The sequence below is a fragment of the Parasteatoda tepidariorum genome, chromosome 6, assembly GCF_982258835.1.
Source record: "Parasteatoda tepidariorum strain Cologne lab strain chromosome 6, Ptep-v5.0, whole genome shotgun sequence".
Lineage (NCBI taxonomy): Eukaryota > Metazoa > Arthropoda > Arachnida > Araneae > Theridiidae > Parasteatoda > Parasteatoda tepidariorum.
In genome coordinates, this window is record NC_141760.1 from 41,762,800 (window position 1) to 41,782,779 (window position 19,980).

Below are 19,980 nucleotides of genomic sequence, written 5' to 3' on the forward strand. Positions count from 1 at the left end.
TTTAAAATCTCGGAAACTTTAAGAAAACGTAAATAGGATGACAAGTGTTGTAATATATTCATTTATAGAGTAATTTCCTGTCGCTGAGAATAAAGTATTAAGCTGAAATTTTTTCTCTATTCAAATCTGCTGCAATACAATTATGGGGAAATACATGATATCGACAAAGAAAATGAAGTAAGTGAGCTGCAATAGTGGTTTTTATGAAAATTTCCACTGAGCTCACCAGAGTGCTCCCGAATTATCAACCCCAGTTAGGATATTTAATACTTCTAAAAAAGTTATAACTAATTATTTATTAAAAATGTATCTCTATATATCAATCTCTCATTTTAAACTTGATTTCGTAAACAAAGAAGTTGAGGCATTAAATATATTACATCATAATTTAAATAATAAGTAAATAATCAATTAGAGAAAAGGTATGCCTTATAATTTATTAGTCAGCAAAAATTAAACTACAGAACAATTGAACGAGAATTTGATTTATAGCGTGTTGCAAGGAATTAATGAAAACTTACAAAACTCTAAGATCTATGCATTAAAACAAGGAGCAAAATACACAGCTTTTCCAATAATAGCTATTTCTGTTATTATTTGAGTTCGTGAGACTGTCCATAATACTTGGCAAGAGAAACCACTGAAGCAATAACAAGCAATGGTGGTAGCATTGTAGATACATCACAATACCCGTTGCTTAGTATTTCCTTTTCTACATTTATTTCTATGTTATGAATTTGAGGACGATTTAATTTTATTTTATCAATGGGAGGTAGGTATGAAAATAGTGGTGAACGATACAAAGCTGGCAAATCCACTTTATTAAACTTGTTTACTATTGACTTAGAACATAACTTTACGTCAGTAAAAATTACATCCCTTACTTGATTATTTTCTAGTATTCTTTGACAATCTATCGGTCTGAAATAAGCACCACTATCAATAAGATGCTTGATGAAAGAAATACAATCTTCCCCTTGAGAAAGAGCCCATTCTTCAGTTAAGTAGTTTAAAGGGGTGTCACCATTTGCATCAATAACATTGACATCTTTTTGGTGGCTTACGACGAGTTTAAAAAAATCAAAATTCCAAAGACCTTCAGCTGACAGATGGACAGCAGAATTATTTTCTTTATCATCAATATCAGTAAAAGATTTTATTTTACCCAGAATACTTTCAGCATTCAGTAGATTTTCATCATCGTACGAAACTAAATATTCATGGATATAATAATAAATAAATGTACGGCCGTCATTGTCTTTGATATCAGGATTTGCTCCTGCTTCTAATAGCATTATCATTATATCAGTGAGTTGATTTCTGCAAGCTAAATACAATAGCGTTTCGCCTTCTTTATTTTTAATGTCTAAATTCGGGTTTGCTTCCAACATTTTGCTTACTGCCCAAGTATAACGTTCCTCAATACCGAGATGCAGAGGTGTGTTTCCATCAGTATCTTGTATATCTGGCTTGGCACCTGCTTCAATTAACTTTTCAACAATATACAACACTCTCATACCTACGGCATCTCCTATTGCATAATGCAAAGCAGTCCATCCTTGCTTGTTAACAGCGTTGATTTCAGCATCTTTCTTTATCAGAAATTCTAAAATTTCTTCATTTGCACGCCTATTTCTGAAATTCAAGTCGCACAAATCGTCTTCGTGTTTACCTAGATGTCTGTAAATGTCTCTAAGCGGTCTGAACATAGCAGCTAAACATAAAGGGGAAACCCCGACATTAGTTCTCGATTTTATGTTCGCTTTCCTATTCACTAGATATTTTACAAGCTCTAACTGTTGATTTACAATGGAGTAATGCAAAGGTGTCCAATCATCTTCATTCTTTTCATCTACACTAATACCCATATTGAGAAACAACTCAACAACTTTCTTGTTACCATGACGCGCAGCAATGTGAATGGGTTTTTCCCCTTCAGAATTTGTAATGTGAGGGTTGGCTCCCTTTTCCACGAGGAAATTTATAACGCTAATTGTGTCTTTTTCGGCAGCTATGTGCAGTGGAGTATTATTATCTGGACCATCTGGACCTAATGAATTAGGATCTTGCCCAAGTTCAATAAAAGTTTTAATAACTTCTACGTGACCATTTTTAGCTGCAATGTGTAGAGGTTTGGCAACTCTCCCAAACATTTCTACATAATCAGCACCTTTTTCGACAAGGAGCTTGACAATATCAACGGCCCCTGCACATGCAGCATGGTGTAACGGTTTCCAACCCTTTTTATCCCTTTTGTTAAAATCAAGCCCGAGATTCAAAAAATACTCTATTACATTTTTGTGCCCATGTTTTGCAGCCAGATGCAACACGCTATAATTTTCATAGGTTTTTGCATATATATTTGCCCTTTTTTGAACTAAATATTCAATCGTTTCTAATTTACCCCCTATTGAAGCCCAATGAAGCGGTGTCCATTTTTTACTGCTGTGCTCATCAATGCTCATTCCAACAGAAATAAAAAATTCAATTATTTTAGTTTTTCCTTCCAACGCGGCGACATGAATAGCTTTTCCATAATCACTGGATTCAACGTGAATATTGGCATGGTTATAAAAAAGATACTGAACCATTTTCAGAAGACCTTTTTGAGAAGCATAGTGTAAGCAAGTCCAACGGGGATTTGTATTTAATTCATTTACATCGCATCCTTTATTGATATAATACTCAACTGTTTGCGTATGGCCATTCCCAGCCGCCACATGAATAGGTTTCAGGCCATCATTTTTTTTGCAGTAGATGTTAGCACCATTATTAATCAACAGTTTAACGACTCCTATATGGCCGCATAGCGAAGCATAATGCAATGGAGTCCAGCCATCATCATCTTTGTCATTTATTTTTAATCCAAGGTCGAGAAAATATTTTACAACATTAACATTGCCCGATTTGACTGCCAAATGTAGCGAAGACTCACCATATTTAATTTTAGCATTTATGTTAGCTCCGTTTTCAATAAGATCGAGGATTACATCCAGATTCCCGTTTAATGCTGCAAAATGTAGAGGCGTATAGAAATTTTCACTGACATCTTGAACATTGGAACCATTATGAAGAAGGAAATTTAGTACATCTCTGTGTCCAAATTTTGAAGAAAAATGAATTGCTTGATTACCATCTTCATCAGCAGCATGAATGTTGGCTTTATGTTTCAAAAGCACCTCAACTGTTTCAAGCTTTCCCTCAGATGCAGCTAAATGTAATGAGGTGTAACCGAGTTTATTAACAGTGTCAACATCTACTCCTTTAAATAAAAAATAATCCAAAACTTTTCCACAACCACTTTGCGAAGCAATATGTATGGGTTTCATACCTGTATCATTACTCTCTGCATGGATATTAGCACCATTATCAACTATATATTCCACAAAATCCACATCATTGTTCTCAGCAGCATAGTGCAATAATGTCCATCCAACTTTATCAGTTTCATTCGCATTACCACCTTCACTGAAAAAAAATTCTAGAATGTTTCTGCGACCAAATTTGGATGCAATATGGCAGTATTTCGATCCTATATCATAGACTTCAGCACTCGCATTTGCCCCATTTCTGATTAAAATCTTTACGATTTCTAAATGTCCTTTTTCTGCCGCGTAGTGTAAGGCTGTGCTCCCCTCCCTGTCAGTTTCACTAACTTCAACTCCTTTTGTTAAAAGCAATTCAATTATATCACATCGGCTAAACAGAGATGCTATGTGTATGATCTTACTGGAACTATCTTCTAATATGATTGTATTAATATCAAGGCATTCCTCTAAGAGGTGTTCAAAATCTTCAAGCTTTCCGTGTTTGATGATAAACATTGCTTCTTGTAACATTGCATCACAGAACACATGTTTGTTTTCCATTTTAAAAGCAAATTCAGAGATATTTTCCTTGGCAATTATGCAAAGTTAGATTTCAATTGTTAACATTTCCAAACCCAGAAGTGATGGATTTGTGCAATTTTTTCTGAATCAGTCTATCACTATTTACGTTAGAACGGTTGCGATGGTTGAATTTTGAGAAAATATTTTTCTGACGATGCTTTTGTACCTGTTAAAAAAAAGAGAGAGAAAGCTATTAGTAAATGAAAAATTTTACCTTTTTTTAAAAGAAGTATCACCGTAGTATATTGAAACGTGTTTGTGCAGTATTTAACAGTATGTATAAAGCTCAAAACAAGATAAATTAGCAACTGAAACAGAGCACATTAGGAATCTTTCTTTTTGTCTTCAAATTTTTACATATTGTTATTCTATCCTAATGGTTTAAGCGCCACACCAAAAATTTGATAAATAACCATGTAGATGATATTTTAAGATCCAAAATCAGACTTGATCCAAAATCAGACTTTCTGTAAATTAAGATACTGTTGTACTGCGGATTTAGATCATAGATTCTTGATCTTAAAATTATGGTGGTAGTGAAATCTACTAAATTTTTTAAGTCAAGAGTCAAGATTAGTTAAAGAAAGTCACATATTTTCAATTATCAAGGCCTATTGTATTGATTCCGTTTCATTTTGAACCATATGAGCATACATATTCAGAAACATAAACCAAAGTAAAACACCAAATCTAACATATCTAGTTTCCCTTTTGGAACTATTTTTAAAATAGGAGAGTAGCCTTTTTTGATCGTCCTATGCACTCGTTGTCCCTATATCAGAACTCTTACGCACAAGCATTTCTGAACTTAAGAAACATGCCAAATCAGACTCTTCCTTTAATTATTATTTCAAACAAAATAAAAGCAGGAAAAATAATCATAGAATACTTCGAAACACAAAGCTGATACTCGAAGTTTCAATTGACAAGAAAATGAGTAATACTTATGAATATAAATTTATTTTCGATTATAACAATTTAAAAGTATTTTCAAAAATTTATTTTATGCTCTACATTGGATATCCATATTTATTTTTTAAACAGTCAATTTTAAAAATAATTTGATAAACATAAACAACTATGCTTTTACATTTATTATTTAAATTTGTAATCACACTTTAAGTAAACTTTTTCTATCTCTACTTTAATCAACTTAGACGAAATATATTAAACTAAGATAAAATTTAAAAATCATATTTGGTATTATTGGTGCTTTTCAGGAATACTTACATAGACTTCTTTTTATTTACATTTCGTAATTTAAAATTTTCCATGTACACAACCATTACAGTCTTTTTATTTTGATTACACAATAAGTTATAAAAATTGCCTGAAAAGTTTCTAGGTTTAAAAATAAATTCCAAAAAAAAAAAAATTATGCATGAAATACTAGAAGATAATTAAGCTATGGAATTCTTTCAAAATAAAAATAATTTTAAACTTAAGTACTGTAAACTTACCTAAACTAAATAAATATACTATGGAGATCTGCGCGTCACAAACATAGACGTGCAGAATATGAAACAGAACAAATGTCAACACAAAAGTCTGAAAAACAATATTTTTCATAAAGCAATGTAAGTTGTTTGCACCAAGAATTTAAACTTTCGCTCGATCGTAAAAAGCTATTATTAGTAAAAGTACACACTAATTTTTTCAAGACCTGATGACGAAGAGGACTCGCGAACCATTACGGAGCTTTTTGCGTCATCAGTGCACTCATAGCTTATACCAGGGGTGGCCAAGCTCCTTGATAGTAGAGCCATTTTTCAAAATTTGAAACTTTTCGCGAGCCGCAATTACATACGTATTTTAAAGGTGTGCAAAAAAGGTATTAATTTTTTTTTTTTGCAGAAATTATATTTATAGAAAACATATAAAAAAAAGTACAAAATATGCGTATTGAATTCAAATATTAAAAATTAAAAACATTTATTTTACTTTTCTTGATTATTCCTTAAAATTTGGTGAATAATTGGTGACAAAACTTCTCAGTAATTCTTTGAGATGTTGGTTAGTTAATACTGATCGGTGTTTGGATTTCACGAATTTTAAAGTGTAATAAAATGATTCACTTAAGTACGTTGTTCCGAATATTGAAATAATTCGACAAGCAACCTTTTTTAATTCAGGATACTTCGATTCTGGTACGAATTTCCAAAATTCAGTAATCGACGTCGACTTACATTTTGATTGTGGAGCTATATTAATTCGAATTCTCCAGATGCTCTTTGGGTCATAACTATATTGGAGATAACTCATCTTGAATTATGTTAATTTCAAATGGATTCCGAAATAAATCAAGAGACGATTTAAAATATTTCAAGTCTTGAAATCTATCTTGGAATTCCGTCAATATTCCTTCTAGCTTACTTTTTCTTAGAAAAAAAGAAATAAAATATTGGTTAATCGGTCGGGAGTCGGTCGATTACGCCGCTGTTTATGTTCGTTCGCGTAGTTTTCGAAGAGTCATATCATTCTTAACTTGAACGGAAATGAAATTTGTTATAACGTTGCACTTAGTCTTTCATATTTGTTGTCAGGAATTTAAAAGACATTTTGAAACACGTACGGAACGATAATTTTTTAAAATATAATAGCACAAAAATGAAAATCGAACTCGGGTACATTTATCGAGAGCCGCAAATAATCCTTCAAAGAGCCGCATGTGGCTCGCGAGCCGCAGTTTGGCCACCCCTGGCTTATACGGTAGAGAAAAAAGAAGAGTTTGCCATCAAGAAATATAAATAAAATGTTATTTAACCTTTGTTTAGTTATGCAAATAAACAGTTATTGACGTCAAAGATGTTTCATTAATTTTGGTAATAGGCACTAATTGAAATAAAAGATTCAGCTATGAACTAAAAAGCAAAATTAATGGAGAGAATAGACTTACTCGTTACGGCAAACCTAAAAAATCACAATACAAATATTGACACCAATAATTCTTATTTTTAGTAATGGGCACTATTTGCATCATTGTAATTGGTACAGTTTTAGGCACTATTTGCATCATCGTAATTGGTACAGTGTTAAGAGTCACAAAATAAATTCTTATACAGGTACTAAGTATTTTATGATTTGGTTTTCTAATCGCAACTGCGCCAATATCTGTACAATTTTATAATAGATGTTTTACGGCCCCTAAAAGATCTAAGCAAATGAATTAAGTGTTTTGATTGTGGTAAATTTTAAACATAAGTTGCCTCGAGGTATTGTGCCAGATGATATTGAATACAGTTTATCTTTATTTTGATTGAGTGAACTTGTTATACTTAACCTAATAGCATAGAGCCAATGAGAAGGCCTGCAAATAATACTAAATACATTAAAAACCTTGGAATTACGTTAGCTTTATTATTTTTGTCGATCTAATTTTTTTCTTTCTATGCCTACCTGGGTTGAAATTTGTCAACTCAGGTGTATTAGGGCAGATTTGTAGGCCACTTTTTCAGGGGTACCACATTAGGTGGGCCAACTTTATTCCCACAGTAAGGATAGATAGTACAGAGAATGAAAGAACATTCTTGTCTTGCCCGGGAGTCGAACCCAGAATCTTTCACACGCAACAGAGTCCGATCGGCAGTGTTAAAGTTGGTTGTCTTAAAGTTTTGTACTCGATTCTGCAATGTTGATTAATTGATACTTATTTTTTCACCCAGAAAGAAGGATGGACATTTAGCTAGTAATAAAATAAAAGACAGAGCACATTAAGAATTTGCTTTTTTGTTTCCAGATTTTCCCGTATTGTTATGCTTTCCTAATGGCTCGAAGGTCACGTCTAAAATATACTAATTAAACGGCTTAAATAGCGTTTTTAAAGTTACGAAATCATGCACAAAAACTTAATCTCTGTAATTTTAAGACATATTTTTTTCCGACGGACTTAGATTCATTTTCCATAAAAGTGTGGGGTAGCCTTGCAATATAAGTAAATCATGTCCCAATAGTTTAACCAGAAGAGTTATTTATTTGCCATTATTTACCTTAATTTGTTTCCCCCTTGATGTCAATATCAGTTTTTTCCTTATTACGCTGTATCTCTGGAAATATTTAAGAGAAACAAATAATGTTTGCACTCTTATATTAGATATTATAATACACAAAAACAATTTCAAACAAAAGATAAGTTTATAAGATAGTTTCGTCCCGCAGTGGACTGATCACCGAAGTCAAGCATCACTGGCTCCGGTCAGTGTGCGGGTGGGTGACCACTTGGATCAGTCTGCGTAGGGACCGAGGATGCACGGTATTGGTCCTCGTTAAACTATTCTACCGTAAAGTGCTCGACTTCGCTTGCAGGTCGTCGGGCTACCGAAGCAGGGGTTCCATCCCCTCTGCAGGGGATCAAAATTGCGATGGCATGTCTTCGGATCATCCTCAGGGATGTTTCCCAGACAGTCGCCAATAGCCCCTTGTGCAGCTCTACTGCGACGCAAATGAACTACAACAACAACAAATAAGATAGTTTCTCGTTGCGTATCCCGCCATTCTTCAGGCAATATTAAAGAAACATAAGTTGCACAGCCCGTGATTTATACACAGACGCATTTTTTTTTATTTTGTTTATATAACTGTGCAACCCGCTATTTTCCCATTTATGGTGCTTGACTTTGCGCACAGACCGTTTGGGCTATCAAAGTTGGGGAACCGTCACATGTGCAGGGATTAATAATGTGATGACTTGTCTTCGGATAATACGCAGTGTTCCCCAGACAGTCGCCTATAGCCCCTTGTGCAGCTCTACTGCGACGCAAATGAACTACAACAACAACAAATAAGATAGTTTCTCGTTGCGTATCCCGCCATTCTTCAGGCAATATTAAAGAAACATAAGTTGCACAGCCCGTGATTTATACACAGACGCATTTTTTTAAATTTTGTTTATATAACTGTGCAACCCGCTATTTTCCCATTTATGGTGCTTGACTTTGCGCACAGACCGTTTGGGCTATCAAAGTTGGGGAACCGTCACATGTGCAGGGATTAATAATGTGATGACTTGTCTTCGGATAATACTCAGTGTTTCCCAGACAGTCGCCAATAGCCCCTTGTGCAGCTCTAGTGCGACGCAAATGAACTACAACAACAACAAATAAGATAGTTTCTCGTTGCGTATCCCGCCATTCTTCAGGCAATATTAAAGAAACATAAGTTGCACAGCCCGTGATTTATACACAGACGCATTTTTTTTATTTTGTTTATATAACTGTGCAACCCGCTATTTTCCCATTTATGGTGCTTGACTTTGCGCACAGACCGTTTGGGCTATCAAAGTTGGGGAACCGTCACATGTGCAGGGATTAATAATGTGATGACTTGTCTTCGGATAATACTCAGTGTTCCCCAGACAGTCGCCTATAGCCCATTGTACAGCGAAAGTGCATCATAAAAAAAAGAAGAATTTCCATTTAATGCCTAGTATTTTACTTTAAATGAAAAACAAATGAAAATGAACTTGAAAAACGAAGCCATTGGGAGTTCTAAAACCAATTTTTATATTTATTAAGCTAAAAAAGACGATGATATCAAGTTCAAAACTTTTTTATTATTATAATGACCAAGTAACAGCTGTGAATGATGCATGGTAAAAAAAAAGTTTCAATACTTTAACTAGTCTTTAATGAATTAATAATTAATCTTTTGAAAATAAATCAGTAAATAATTATTTAAACTTTCATTGGTTCTTTTTTAATGATTTTGAGAGGAACTGAAACTATAGTAAAATCAATAAAAAATTAATAGTTCAACATCCTAAGAATATCAATAAATAATTTTATAATACTACTATCATAAAACAGTTTTAAGAAGTTTAGAAAATATTTCATTTTTATATTTAATAAATTTTATTACATGTATATAAACACGTAAATAGAAATAATGAAAGTTAATGAGTAATTCATATACAAATAACATTCATAAACATTCGGTTTCTTGTTAAACAGTGCACAAAATATAAAGAAGAGAAAATCTAGAATCTCATCTCATCTTAATCTTATGATCTGATTTCCGGTTATATATCCTCCATTCTCACAATGTTATATATATATAATAGCTTTACCTATATATTATTTTGCTCTTCAAAAAAATAAAATCGCATCTTGTTTTTGGCAAATCCCAAAGACGAATTTTCGTAGCACTAAGAAATGGCGACAAAAAAGAATTTTTTTTTGTTTTTGTTTTGTTTCGTAAGCATTCTTTATTTTAAGTTTTTTAGTTTCTAAATAATGATTTTTATTAAAACTTGAAATTGTTTGATAAAAATTGTTGTCAAAAAACATTTTTTACAAAATTAAAGTTCATAAAATTATGAGGCTTATGTATATTTTTGTTCATTCTAATTCTTGAAGTAATATGATTCTTAAAGCCATGAAATGTAAAGTTTAAATAGGTCTTTCGTGTTATTTCTTTAAATTCAGTACAACTATTTCTCAGGCATTTGGTTTTAACTCTAATAAGAAGATATATATTTTTCCGATGTGTTTTGGATGTTCCTTCTCTAAAAAAAAAAAGATACCATTTTATTTTCGCTTGCATAAAAAAGAATATTAAATATTTTTCTTTTTTAAATTTAATAAGCCACAATAAGAAAGGAACGTTACAATGCTACACGTTACATCAAAGACGTCTCCAGAGTAACTGAATGACTGTTCGTATAGAAATCAGCAGGTATTCGTCTCATGCAACAACGCCCCCTATAGTTCGTTGCGATCGTGAATTGCCGAAGCACTAATTTGTTATCTGAAGTTTAGATGTTTAAATTTCCTAAAGACCTATCACGCGAGTAAATCTTTAAAGAAAAACTGGAATGAAAAAAAAAAACAGACGTTAGAAAGACAAAGGCTTTCCCTAGATTTCTTTCTGGCTAGATGGTAAATATCATTTTAGATAAAACTACTTCCAACTTTTATTGTAAAAGTTTGGCTTACTCAAACATACACAGGGGCGTACGCAAGGGGGGGGGATTAGAGGTTTAAACCCCCTTGAGCTCAGACAAAGTGAATTTACAAAATAATACAGACAAAAATAAAAATTTTAGTAGAAATTATGCGGGTTATTATTTTTTAAGACTATATATTTTTATTTGCCTTATGCCTACTTTTTTTTCTCACGGTATTTCTCAGAATACTGATAAAACATTTACTATAATAGGGTTGTATTTTTGAAACCAAATTCACGTGATACTGTTACGGGCGAGCCCCGATCACTGGTTCCTTTCTGACCTGCCAGTCGCGATAGTTTTCGAGACTGGCTGGCATTCGCGAGGTCTGGAATCCTAGACGTTCTGTCCTAGACGCTCTCTGGGTGAATGTGGCCCACCCTATAAAACGGGTATCTGTGTCAGCGTGGGTAATGTTGCTCTCCTCCGTGACTTAGGTTCACTGGTGCCCACTGGGTAACGTTAAATGAGTAATACCCCCGGCAATTTCCTAGGTCAAGAACAAAAGTTCAGTGCCTGCCATTAAAAAAAGTCTTCTGTAAACACAACGTTTCTGTTACTTTAATTTAGTAATTGTTATAACTAAAAGTGTCTTAAAGAAAAATATATTATTAATGCTAGGGAAGTTTGTCGCAGAAAGCCCGAAAAAATTCTGCCATTAAATTATAATTATACTAGTACACAATGCAAGTGTTGTGCGTGATCTAATTAAATGTCCCCAATGTTAATGGAGAAACTTGTCCCAGGTTTTTGACAGTTTTCAGAACTTTTAACAATTTTTGACACTTTACGACAGGTTTATGACGTGTGAAGTCAAAAGCCAGTTTTTGACATCAAAATCCAAACCCTGTAATTAGGATATGCAATGCACACAATGAAAAAGTATTCTTCTTCCTCTTGTTTAAGTTCTTCATAAATGCATGAAATAAATGCAAAAGAATTTCCTAAAACTTTACCAGATTAAGATAAAATAACTAGTTTCTGACATAGAACTCTTTTCTTGATTATATTAGCCACCATAAAAACAATTTATACACAATTTTAAAGATAATCAATATTAAGTTGCTCATTATATTTTTAAATTAATAATTACTTTATTTAATTATGTAAAAAAAAATTCTAAATTATAATTGATTCAACTATTATTTTAAAAGGTTATCGAGTGTATTTTTAGATTTAAATAAAATTTATTTATAAAATATTACTCAACAAAACATTAACAAGATTAATATTATTGATCATAACGAATTAATAAAGATATGCAAAAAATTTAGCAAAGTAAAAAATAACTCTAATTTATATTACAAACGTAAATTATTGAATGGCCCCTAAAAATGTTTATTATTATTTGTTACCTGGTTCAGTATTTAAATTTCTTTAATGAATTGTTAAAAGATATGAAATAATTCTGAAATGTAAATAGAATGAATGAATAGAAAAATATTAAATAATTTTTAAATATTGAAATTATTTGAAAAAATTGGAAGCTAAACATTATTTTCCCTACATCTTTAATCTTCAACAAATTTGAGATAATTTCATTTTTTATTTCAATTGTTTTTAAATAAAATCATTAAGAAATGAAGTTTTTAATGGAATTATTAATCCGTAATTTTTTACATAACTAATAGATTTTTTGCTGCATTTATAATATTAAAAGCCCCTTACTTCATATTCTTTTAAAAATCTTGGCACTAAATATTATTGAATTATCGCATATACTGAAAATTTTAAAAGTAATAATATAATAATTAATGAAAAAGTAAAAAGCAGTAACAAAAGTATTCAAGTACAATAAAAGTTCAAAATTTTTTTTATATGCAATTAGTGGACGATCCCTCAAGTAAAAATAATACGCTTAAAATTCTCAAGTAATTCTTAAATTTAATGAATAAGGTGATGAAACTTTGGGATTCTTGACTGCTCTGGAGACCTACATGAAAATGCGCAATTAGTGAATGATCCCCAATTCAAGTTCAAATATTATGCTTCTGATCTATAAATAGAAAATCTCGAGATGGCTATTAGCTAGCCAGTGACGAAGACGATGGCGCGTCACCAACAATGAAATTAACAAGAAAATTGGTTCCCATAATCAACGAAAATTTGTGAGATTTTTCGGTTCTATTGCAGAGGGCGGAAAATATAGCCTGGAATTGGGAATCTCTTGCAAAATGCAGCAGAGTTGCACATGAGAAGGCAAAAATCTTTCCCACTGAATCCAGCTCAGTACGCACTAGCAGATCCGCAAGTATTTCATCAAACATGCGCATTTCATACGCTACGGACTGACGGAACGCCGAATTAGATTGGGGTTGAATTATGCAATGCTTTTTGCTTAATTCGTGGCGAAAATCAATAAGATAAAGAAAAAATATCTCATTTCAGAAAAGGAAAAATTAAGCACTTTTTTCAAAACACCCAATGAAGAAAGCATCTTTAAGGGCTTTTAAAAATCTTTAAGGGCTTTTAATCGTAAATAAGAATCTTTTAAACACTTTTTTAAAACGCTACGAACCCTGACTATTAGTTATCTGTCATATATACTGACTAGTTATAATATGCAAATAATATTAATCTTAAAGTATTATTACGAGTACCATATTTTTAGAAAGACTGTATTTTTTTATAATAGTACAAATTATAATTATAGTAGTAAATAAAGCAAGTATTAAGCATGATATAATATTTTTATTAAATAACTTCAATAGCAAAAATTAAACTTACCCCAGGTTTTTGATTTTTTGTCAGTTTTCGACAGTTTATGACAGTTTTTAGACACTTCTCGACAATTATGTCAAAAACCCTACCCTGATTTAAAGATAATAACCCAGTCCTGATTTAACAACGAAGCAGTTTCCAGTAGGATATAGCATAGCAAAGGATATTAAAAACAAATCGATAAATCATTTATAAATACACCAACTAATACATCGCAATGGTTAGTAACTTTTAGAGTTATTCATAGGGAAATGGAAGGAGAAAACCGGAATATAATATGTAAAAAACAGGGTGCATAACTATATTAAATAATATTACATCAAAAATAAGTAATGGTTCAATTATAAAACTTGAATTATTTGAATTAAAAGAAGAAAAAAAACAAAATTAACATTAAATATTTTCATTTATTTTCTTTCTCACTACTAATCCTACAAATTCGATGAAAAAATCCCATAGCACAGTTGAAGTACCATTTTTATTTTATTGATAAGATGCATTTTAGCACAAATAAGCATTTTTTTTTAAATCAGCTCCATCAACTTTTAAAATTTGCTTATGTAAGAAAAGAACAGTAGTTACAATTACAGAAATCTCCATAAAAATAAAAAAGGGCAGGGTGCTTTTTAAAAAATAAGGATACCTTCAGTTTTGAAGGACACTAGTCTTACAAATTATATCTAGCTAGATAAGTACATTTCAAAACGGAATCCAAAATACTTCAATAAATAAGAGAAATAATATTTTAAGCACATTCACTTCTAGCCAGGGTTGGCAAGTTTTTGACACGTGACGGTTTTTACCGGTTTATACCATGATTTTTACCGTCATGTCAAAAACCCATAGTTTTGGTAAAACTGTATTTTTGAGTTTAACTGCTTATAATTTAAAACTAATTAATTTTCGGGCAATAAAATTAGAAAAAAAGTTGTTAAAAGATATTTAAGAACAGATTCTTGCATTTTCCCAACATGATTATATCAAAACATACTATTTGAAGTAAAATATTAGGATACTAAACAAAATTTTCAGCATTTCCAAGCATCATTTTGTTTGGCATATTACATTACCGATGAATGTCAAGTCATTCTTGACTTAGAGTTAGTTAGTAGTTACAGGCTTTGAAAGTTTTGTTTAGCTTATTTCTAATATTTAAGAAATGCCAAATTTTAAATTCTTCTTTTTAGTTCTTGAACTTATTAATAGTTCCAAGCTTTTTTGTTTGTTTGTTTATTTCTGACAATTAAGAAGTGCAAAATTTTGAATCCTTTGCAAAGCAAGCTATAATGATAAAAGTAAGTATCACTATTTTCAATAAGTATATTACAATATTTCTATATGAATGTATATCCTTCGATAAGAATACATGTATATAGTTGCCAAATCAATAGCAATCATTTACAACATTCATTTATAAAGGCAATTATGTGAAAATAATATATTGCCTGCTATATGCCATAAATTCAAGAAAACAGTAGGTTTTTGACGGTTTTTACCACTGTCATGTCAAAAACCAGTTTTTGACGGCAAAAACCCAGCCCTGCTTCTAGCCTAAAGTAATTTGTAGTTAGCTATTGTATTCTTATACGGTCATCGCACGAGAGAAAAATAAAGAGCAACCGTAAACGTAACCTATCGTCAACTCTAAAGGCAATTTTGCAATTCGGAGTTGCCGATAGGGTTGCTTAATTGCCGAAACGGTGCTCGTAATAGGCTTACCATTTTTTGTTACTTATCTTTACTTTTGGCTAATATTTATTATTTTTTTTCATGTGATGCTATTATCTTATTTTCTGAACGATGTTTTTAAAGGAAAGAAAAGTAAATCAAATACGTTTGCAAACGTCATCACATAGAATTGAAACGTCATAAAAAGCAAACGATCTGATTGGTCTAAGTGTGAGTTGCTCTTATTAATAGACAATTTTTCTCTCAGCGGTTGCTGATATTTCGGACAACTGTGATTTTAATGTCACACTAGGATTTTCGAGCAATTTTTGGAGAGATCTGATTGCGATTATATGGTTGCCGGTTTCGTTGCCGATAATTTTCATCGTGTGATATACAAATTAAATTTCTGCTACAGCAATCTCTTTTATTATAATATAATAAAAAACATTTTCTTTCCTTTTTTTTTTCTTTTTTTTTTTTTTTTTTTTGAAAAAAGAGATTGAACTTTTTACAAAAAAAAGCGAAGAGGGTGCATTACCTTTCGTAAAAGGGCAGACAGAGTAGACTGTCCTTCTAGAGACACTTAGGGAGAACACTGCAGTTAGAACCTGGATAATTACTTGTAGTTATATATAACATGAAGATTAAATGTTATGATTTTTGGTGAAACACAGGAAACGGGATACGTTGCTCCGCTATAAAATGAGTCAAGTTTGACCATTGAAAAAATTCAAAGCAACCTAAAGAATAATTCTACTTATTTTAAAATGTCATAAAATTATGCAAAACTTAATAATTACATAAAATTATATACAATTTTCAGAAGAGAAAAGTCTTTTAAATATATTTTTTGTTAAAAAAAATTAAGTTATACTAGTTTAAATGATGTATTACAAATTTTGGGATATAATATCTAACAAATATTTCAAGAAATGCTGAAATAAAAGTTACATTAAATTCATTTGTTTTAAAAAATGCAAAACATTAATTTTATTTATATGAGTGTTAACAGGGGTTTTTGTTTACATTAGAGATGTAAAGAATAGTGATTTAATCGAATGTTTAGTGGCTGAATAGCAAAATATTTTTTTTAAACAATCAACAATAAATATTATTTTTGATATAGAAATAAGTTTAGATATTGAAAAATAATCAAAACTTAGCTGTATTATTGGCATGGGTTAAAGGAAAAAAAACTTTAATAAAAATGTTTAGGATAATAAAGATAATTTAGATATTAAGATACTTGGAAATACTTAACAAGAAAATATAGTTTAAACCAAATAATTAAAAAATAAAAAATATCAAACCTCTTTTTTTGTTTAAAATAATCTCTTAAAATGTTTTTTTTTTTTAATTTATAATTAGTTTTAGTTTAAATAGGAATAAATGAAAAGAAAAATTAAATTCTTAGGAAACTTTTCCACTCCCAAGTTTAAATACTAATGGGAATCTGCATTTCTTTAAAGAAGCATAAATATACAATTTTCTGATGCTTAGATACCACAGATTTCTTGAAAACTATCGATAAAAGTAAATTAATGTAAACAAAATGTTCTAAAAATGCTTAGTATAAAACAACGCATCACCAAATCCATTTTCATATTACTTTTAAAATTATTTATCTTATGTATTGAACAAGTTAAAATGAAAGTTGGAGAAACTTTTTATCTGGTTACAGACACGTTATGCTCGTTACAATCAAAAACATAAATGGAAATCAATTGCTTTTTTAAGTTTTATTCTTTACTTTTCGGTATATGTTTAAAATTTCTCCTGTTGTCAGTGTAAAAAAATTTGTATTTTGATTTTATAAAATTTTTGTATTAATTTAAAAATGCATTTTCTTGTATTAAAAAAACAATTTTTAAAAAATATTCAAAACTCACTTACAATATTTCTGTATTTCTTTTTATTTAATGATGCATCATGTTACTTTAATAAGCAAACTGCAGACATCCTAGTGGCAAAAATAAATAAATAAAGGAAATTTCGTTGATATAGAATTGCACACACATACACAGGCCTGCCAACTTTCTAAGATCTTTCGAAAAATTCCTTCTAGTGGTAGCTAAGTTTTGAAGCATTATTCTTTCTTTAATAAATTTAATCTAAAATAATTTTGAACACCACTACTTGTAAATAAATCGAAAGCTTATATAAAAAGCCACGTTGCTCAACTTTCTTGTGGTAAGGCTTTTAAGATGTCAGAAAAATTATCAAAAATTCTCTAAGCTTTATTATTTAATTGTTAACCACTCAATAAAATATTTTGAAAAATTAGTTGGCTTCCCTACATAGAGTTAAATAATGTTATTAATTAAATAAAAATGAAGCGTTGCATTTTTATATTTCATGTGGGAATGGGAATCACTCTTAAACTTATTACTAAAATCAAAATTAAACTTTGAATACTAATTTGCATTTTAAGTGGAACTATTAAGTAATATAAAAGCATATTTAAAACATTCAGGGAAAGTAAATATTTTTGAATTGTTTATTGAAAACATTAAGTAACAATTCAATGGATTAATTAATTACTGTAAAAACTTTGAAATGGCTTAGTTAATGTCAATGAAGGGCTTAAAATATTTGATATTTTGTTTTAAAAAACGCGGTTTGAGCAAAATTTAAAAAAAAAAAAAAAACAGTGTAAATAAGATTTTTGAAGGGAGAAACATTTAAAATACTTGAACAAAAATTTATGCTAAAAAAAATTTCCGATAAAAAATTATATATAAAATATTAAAACAGATTCTATAAATAAAAAAATGGTTTTTAAAATGCAGGGCTATCATAAAAAAGTCTATAAAAAGCAAACATAGAACACAAAAGCAAAACAGAAAAAATAAAAATCTATCTTAATTTACGAAAGAAAATTTTGAGGCTAAATTCCAAACACCGTATTTTGAAGAAAAGAGTGGAGATAGTCTTATTATATAGACCCTCTTAATTGTTGCGTCATAATGAAAACGTCTATAAAACACAAGTTTTTTTTAAAAAAGAAAAAGTTAGCTAGAAACCAAAACAAAAATTTTTCTTAATTTTTTAACAAACGCTAAATATAACTTTTTCATATTGCCGTATTTTTAGAAAAAATTGACTATAAAAATATAACATTCATTTGAAACGGTATTAAAAAATGCTGTCATAATAAAAACGCTGCTGAAAAAGAGAAGTAAGAAAAATAAATTAAAAAATAAACAGAAAAAAATTGTTCTTAATTCTAAAAATACAACTTTAACATTAACATATAACTTCATAAAATGTAACTTTAATGTAATCATAGTATTCTATGTTACTAGTTATGTTTCACCGTCCAATGAAAAAAAAAAAGACAATAAAAGAATTAAGTCTATAAAAATGCTCTGCTAATATTCTTCGCCTTAGTTAAATCAGAAAAACAAACAAAAATAAAACGAAATAAAAAAAAAAGTTCTCATTTTTTAAATTATAAAGTGTCGAAAAAGTGATAATATTGACATACTGGAATATAAATAAAAAAGAAGAAATCGGCATTAAAAAACTCATGGTTCAGTATAAAGTAATCTAATTTCAATTCTTCAAATTTCGCTTTTCCAACTGTTTTTCAGAACAAAAAATAACAAGTTTTAGAACCTAACAAATCTGTGTAAAAAACTTTTTCCAACAAAGTATAGCAAAAAATACGATTTCAGATTATTCCTTATTAAATCTATTAAATTTTTCCCAGAAAAAACTTTCTCGAAAACGAAATTTCCGAATAATACTTTGCAACAAGTTTGGTCAAATATTCGACCAACCGAATATTCGGCAAAATGGCCGAATACAAACAGAATAGCGGCTGAATATTCGTTCCCTAATTTACATTAAATATTTACAGATTGATAATTATTATTTACATTAAATATTACCATCTTTTGTTTCACTAGGACTAATTCACTCCAAACAAATACAGAATTCTGTGTGTTTGAATATTAAGAGAATAATTAAATTTTACCTAACATTACATACTTTACAAAGAATTATGAGTAAGAATAGAACGTTTTATACACATAGCATAATGAAATGTTAGTTTTTAATAATTCTACTTACTCGATCAATTAATAACCCTCACCACTTTTCAACGTATGAAATAAGGCGAGATGTGAGTATTGGTACTGTTGAGTTCAATGTAGAGTGGAAAATATCTAGAACAATTCTTTTAGAAATAAATACTTTTTAACGTAGAGGTGAATAAAATACATAGAACGTAGGGAAAGAACAACATTTTCAACTTAAGTTGAAAAATTTCGATTTTGAATTATTTCTTTTACGAACGACTAGTGATTCTAAGAGTTAAAAAACAACTGTTCTAAATTTTTGAGCCAAACTTCAGATGTCGCCAAATTAATAATAATAAAGAAAGCTGGCGCCCTAAAAGGTAGCTGTCGAGATTTGAAAATCGTTTGCTTATTGCTATGAAATATCAATATGATGATTCTTTTTTTTTTCGTATTAACATTGTGTCCATTCGCGTTTTTATTAGTTGCAAAATTAAATGTAAAAGTTTTCGCAAATTATAATACACATTTCAAACTATAAATTATTTAACAAACCCTAGAGTGCTTAGACGCAATATATGCTTCAATGCAAAGCGCTTCATATTCTATTAAAAATTAATCCACCTTTCTTCCTGAAAAAAATCTTTTGTGCTAGCATAAAAATATTACTAGAAACTTATCCAAATTGAGTAAATAATTTTTTTTTCAAAATTAAAAGATTACAAAAATGCTCAAT

The 19,980-nt window shown here is 30.2% G+C and overlaps 1 protein-coding gene across 5 annotated transcripts; it reads right to left on the reverse strand.

Annotated features, from left to right (window-relative positions):
• Positions 1-416: 416 nt before the first annotated feature.
• Positions 417-19,539, reverse strand: LOC107454385 (uncharacterized). Of its 5 annotated transcripts, XM_087165734.1 has the most exons (4): positions 19,297-19,539; positions 17,116-17,182; positions 15,761-15,962; positions 417-4,056 (listed from the first exon to the last, which is right to left on the reverse strand). In XM_087165734.1, exon 4 carries the CDS (start codon positions 3,867-3,869, stop codon positions 594-596), a length of 3,276 nt encoding a protein of 1,091 aa, XP_087021860.1. In that variant the 5' UTR covers positions 3,870-4,056; positions 15,761-15,962; positions 17,116-17,182; positions 19,297-19,539; the 3' UTR covers positions 417-593. The 5 variants fall into 5 exon arrangements, with proteins under 5 accessions (XP_087021860.1, XP_071034891.2, XP_087021861.1 ...); XM_071178790.2 differs by lacking the exon at positions 17,116-17,182; XM_087165735.1 differs by lacking the exon at positions 15,761-15,962.
• Positions 19,540-19,980: the final 441 nt, after the last annotated feature.

What these genes read in the sequence shown, in the direction of transcription:
- LOC107454385 (XM_043049326.3), bottom strand. Translation starts at nt 3,869, where the DNA reads ATGGAAAACAAACATGTGTTCTGTGATGCAATGTTACAAGAAGCAATG.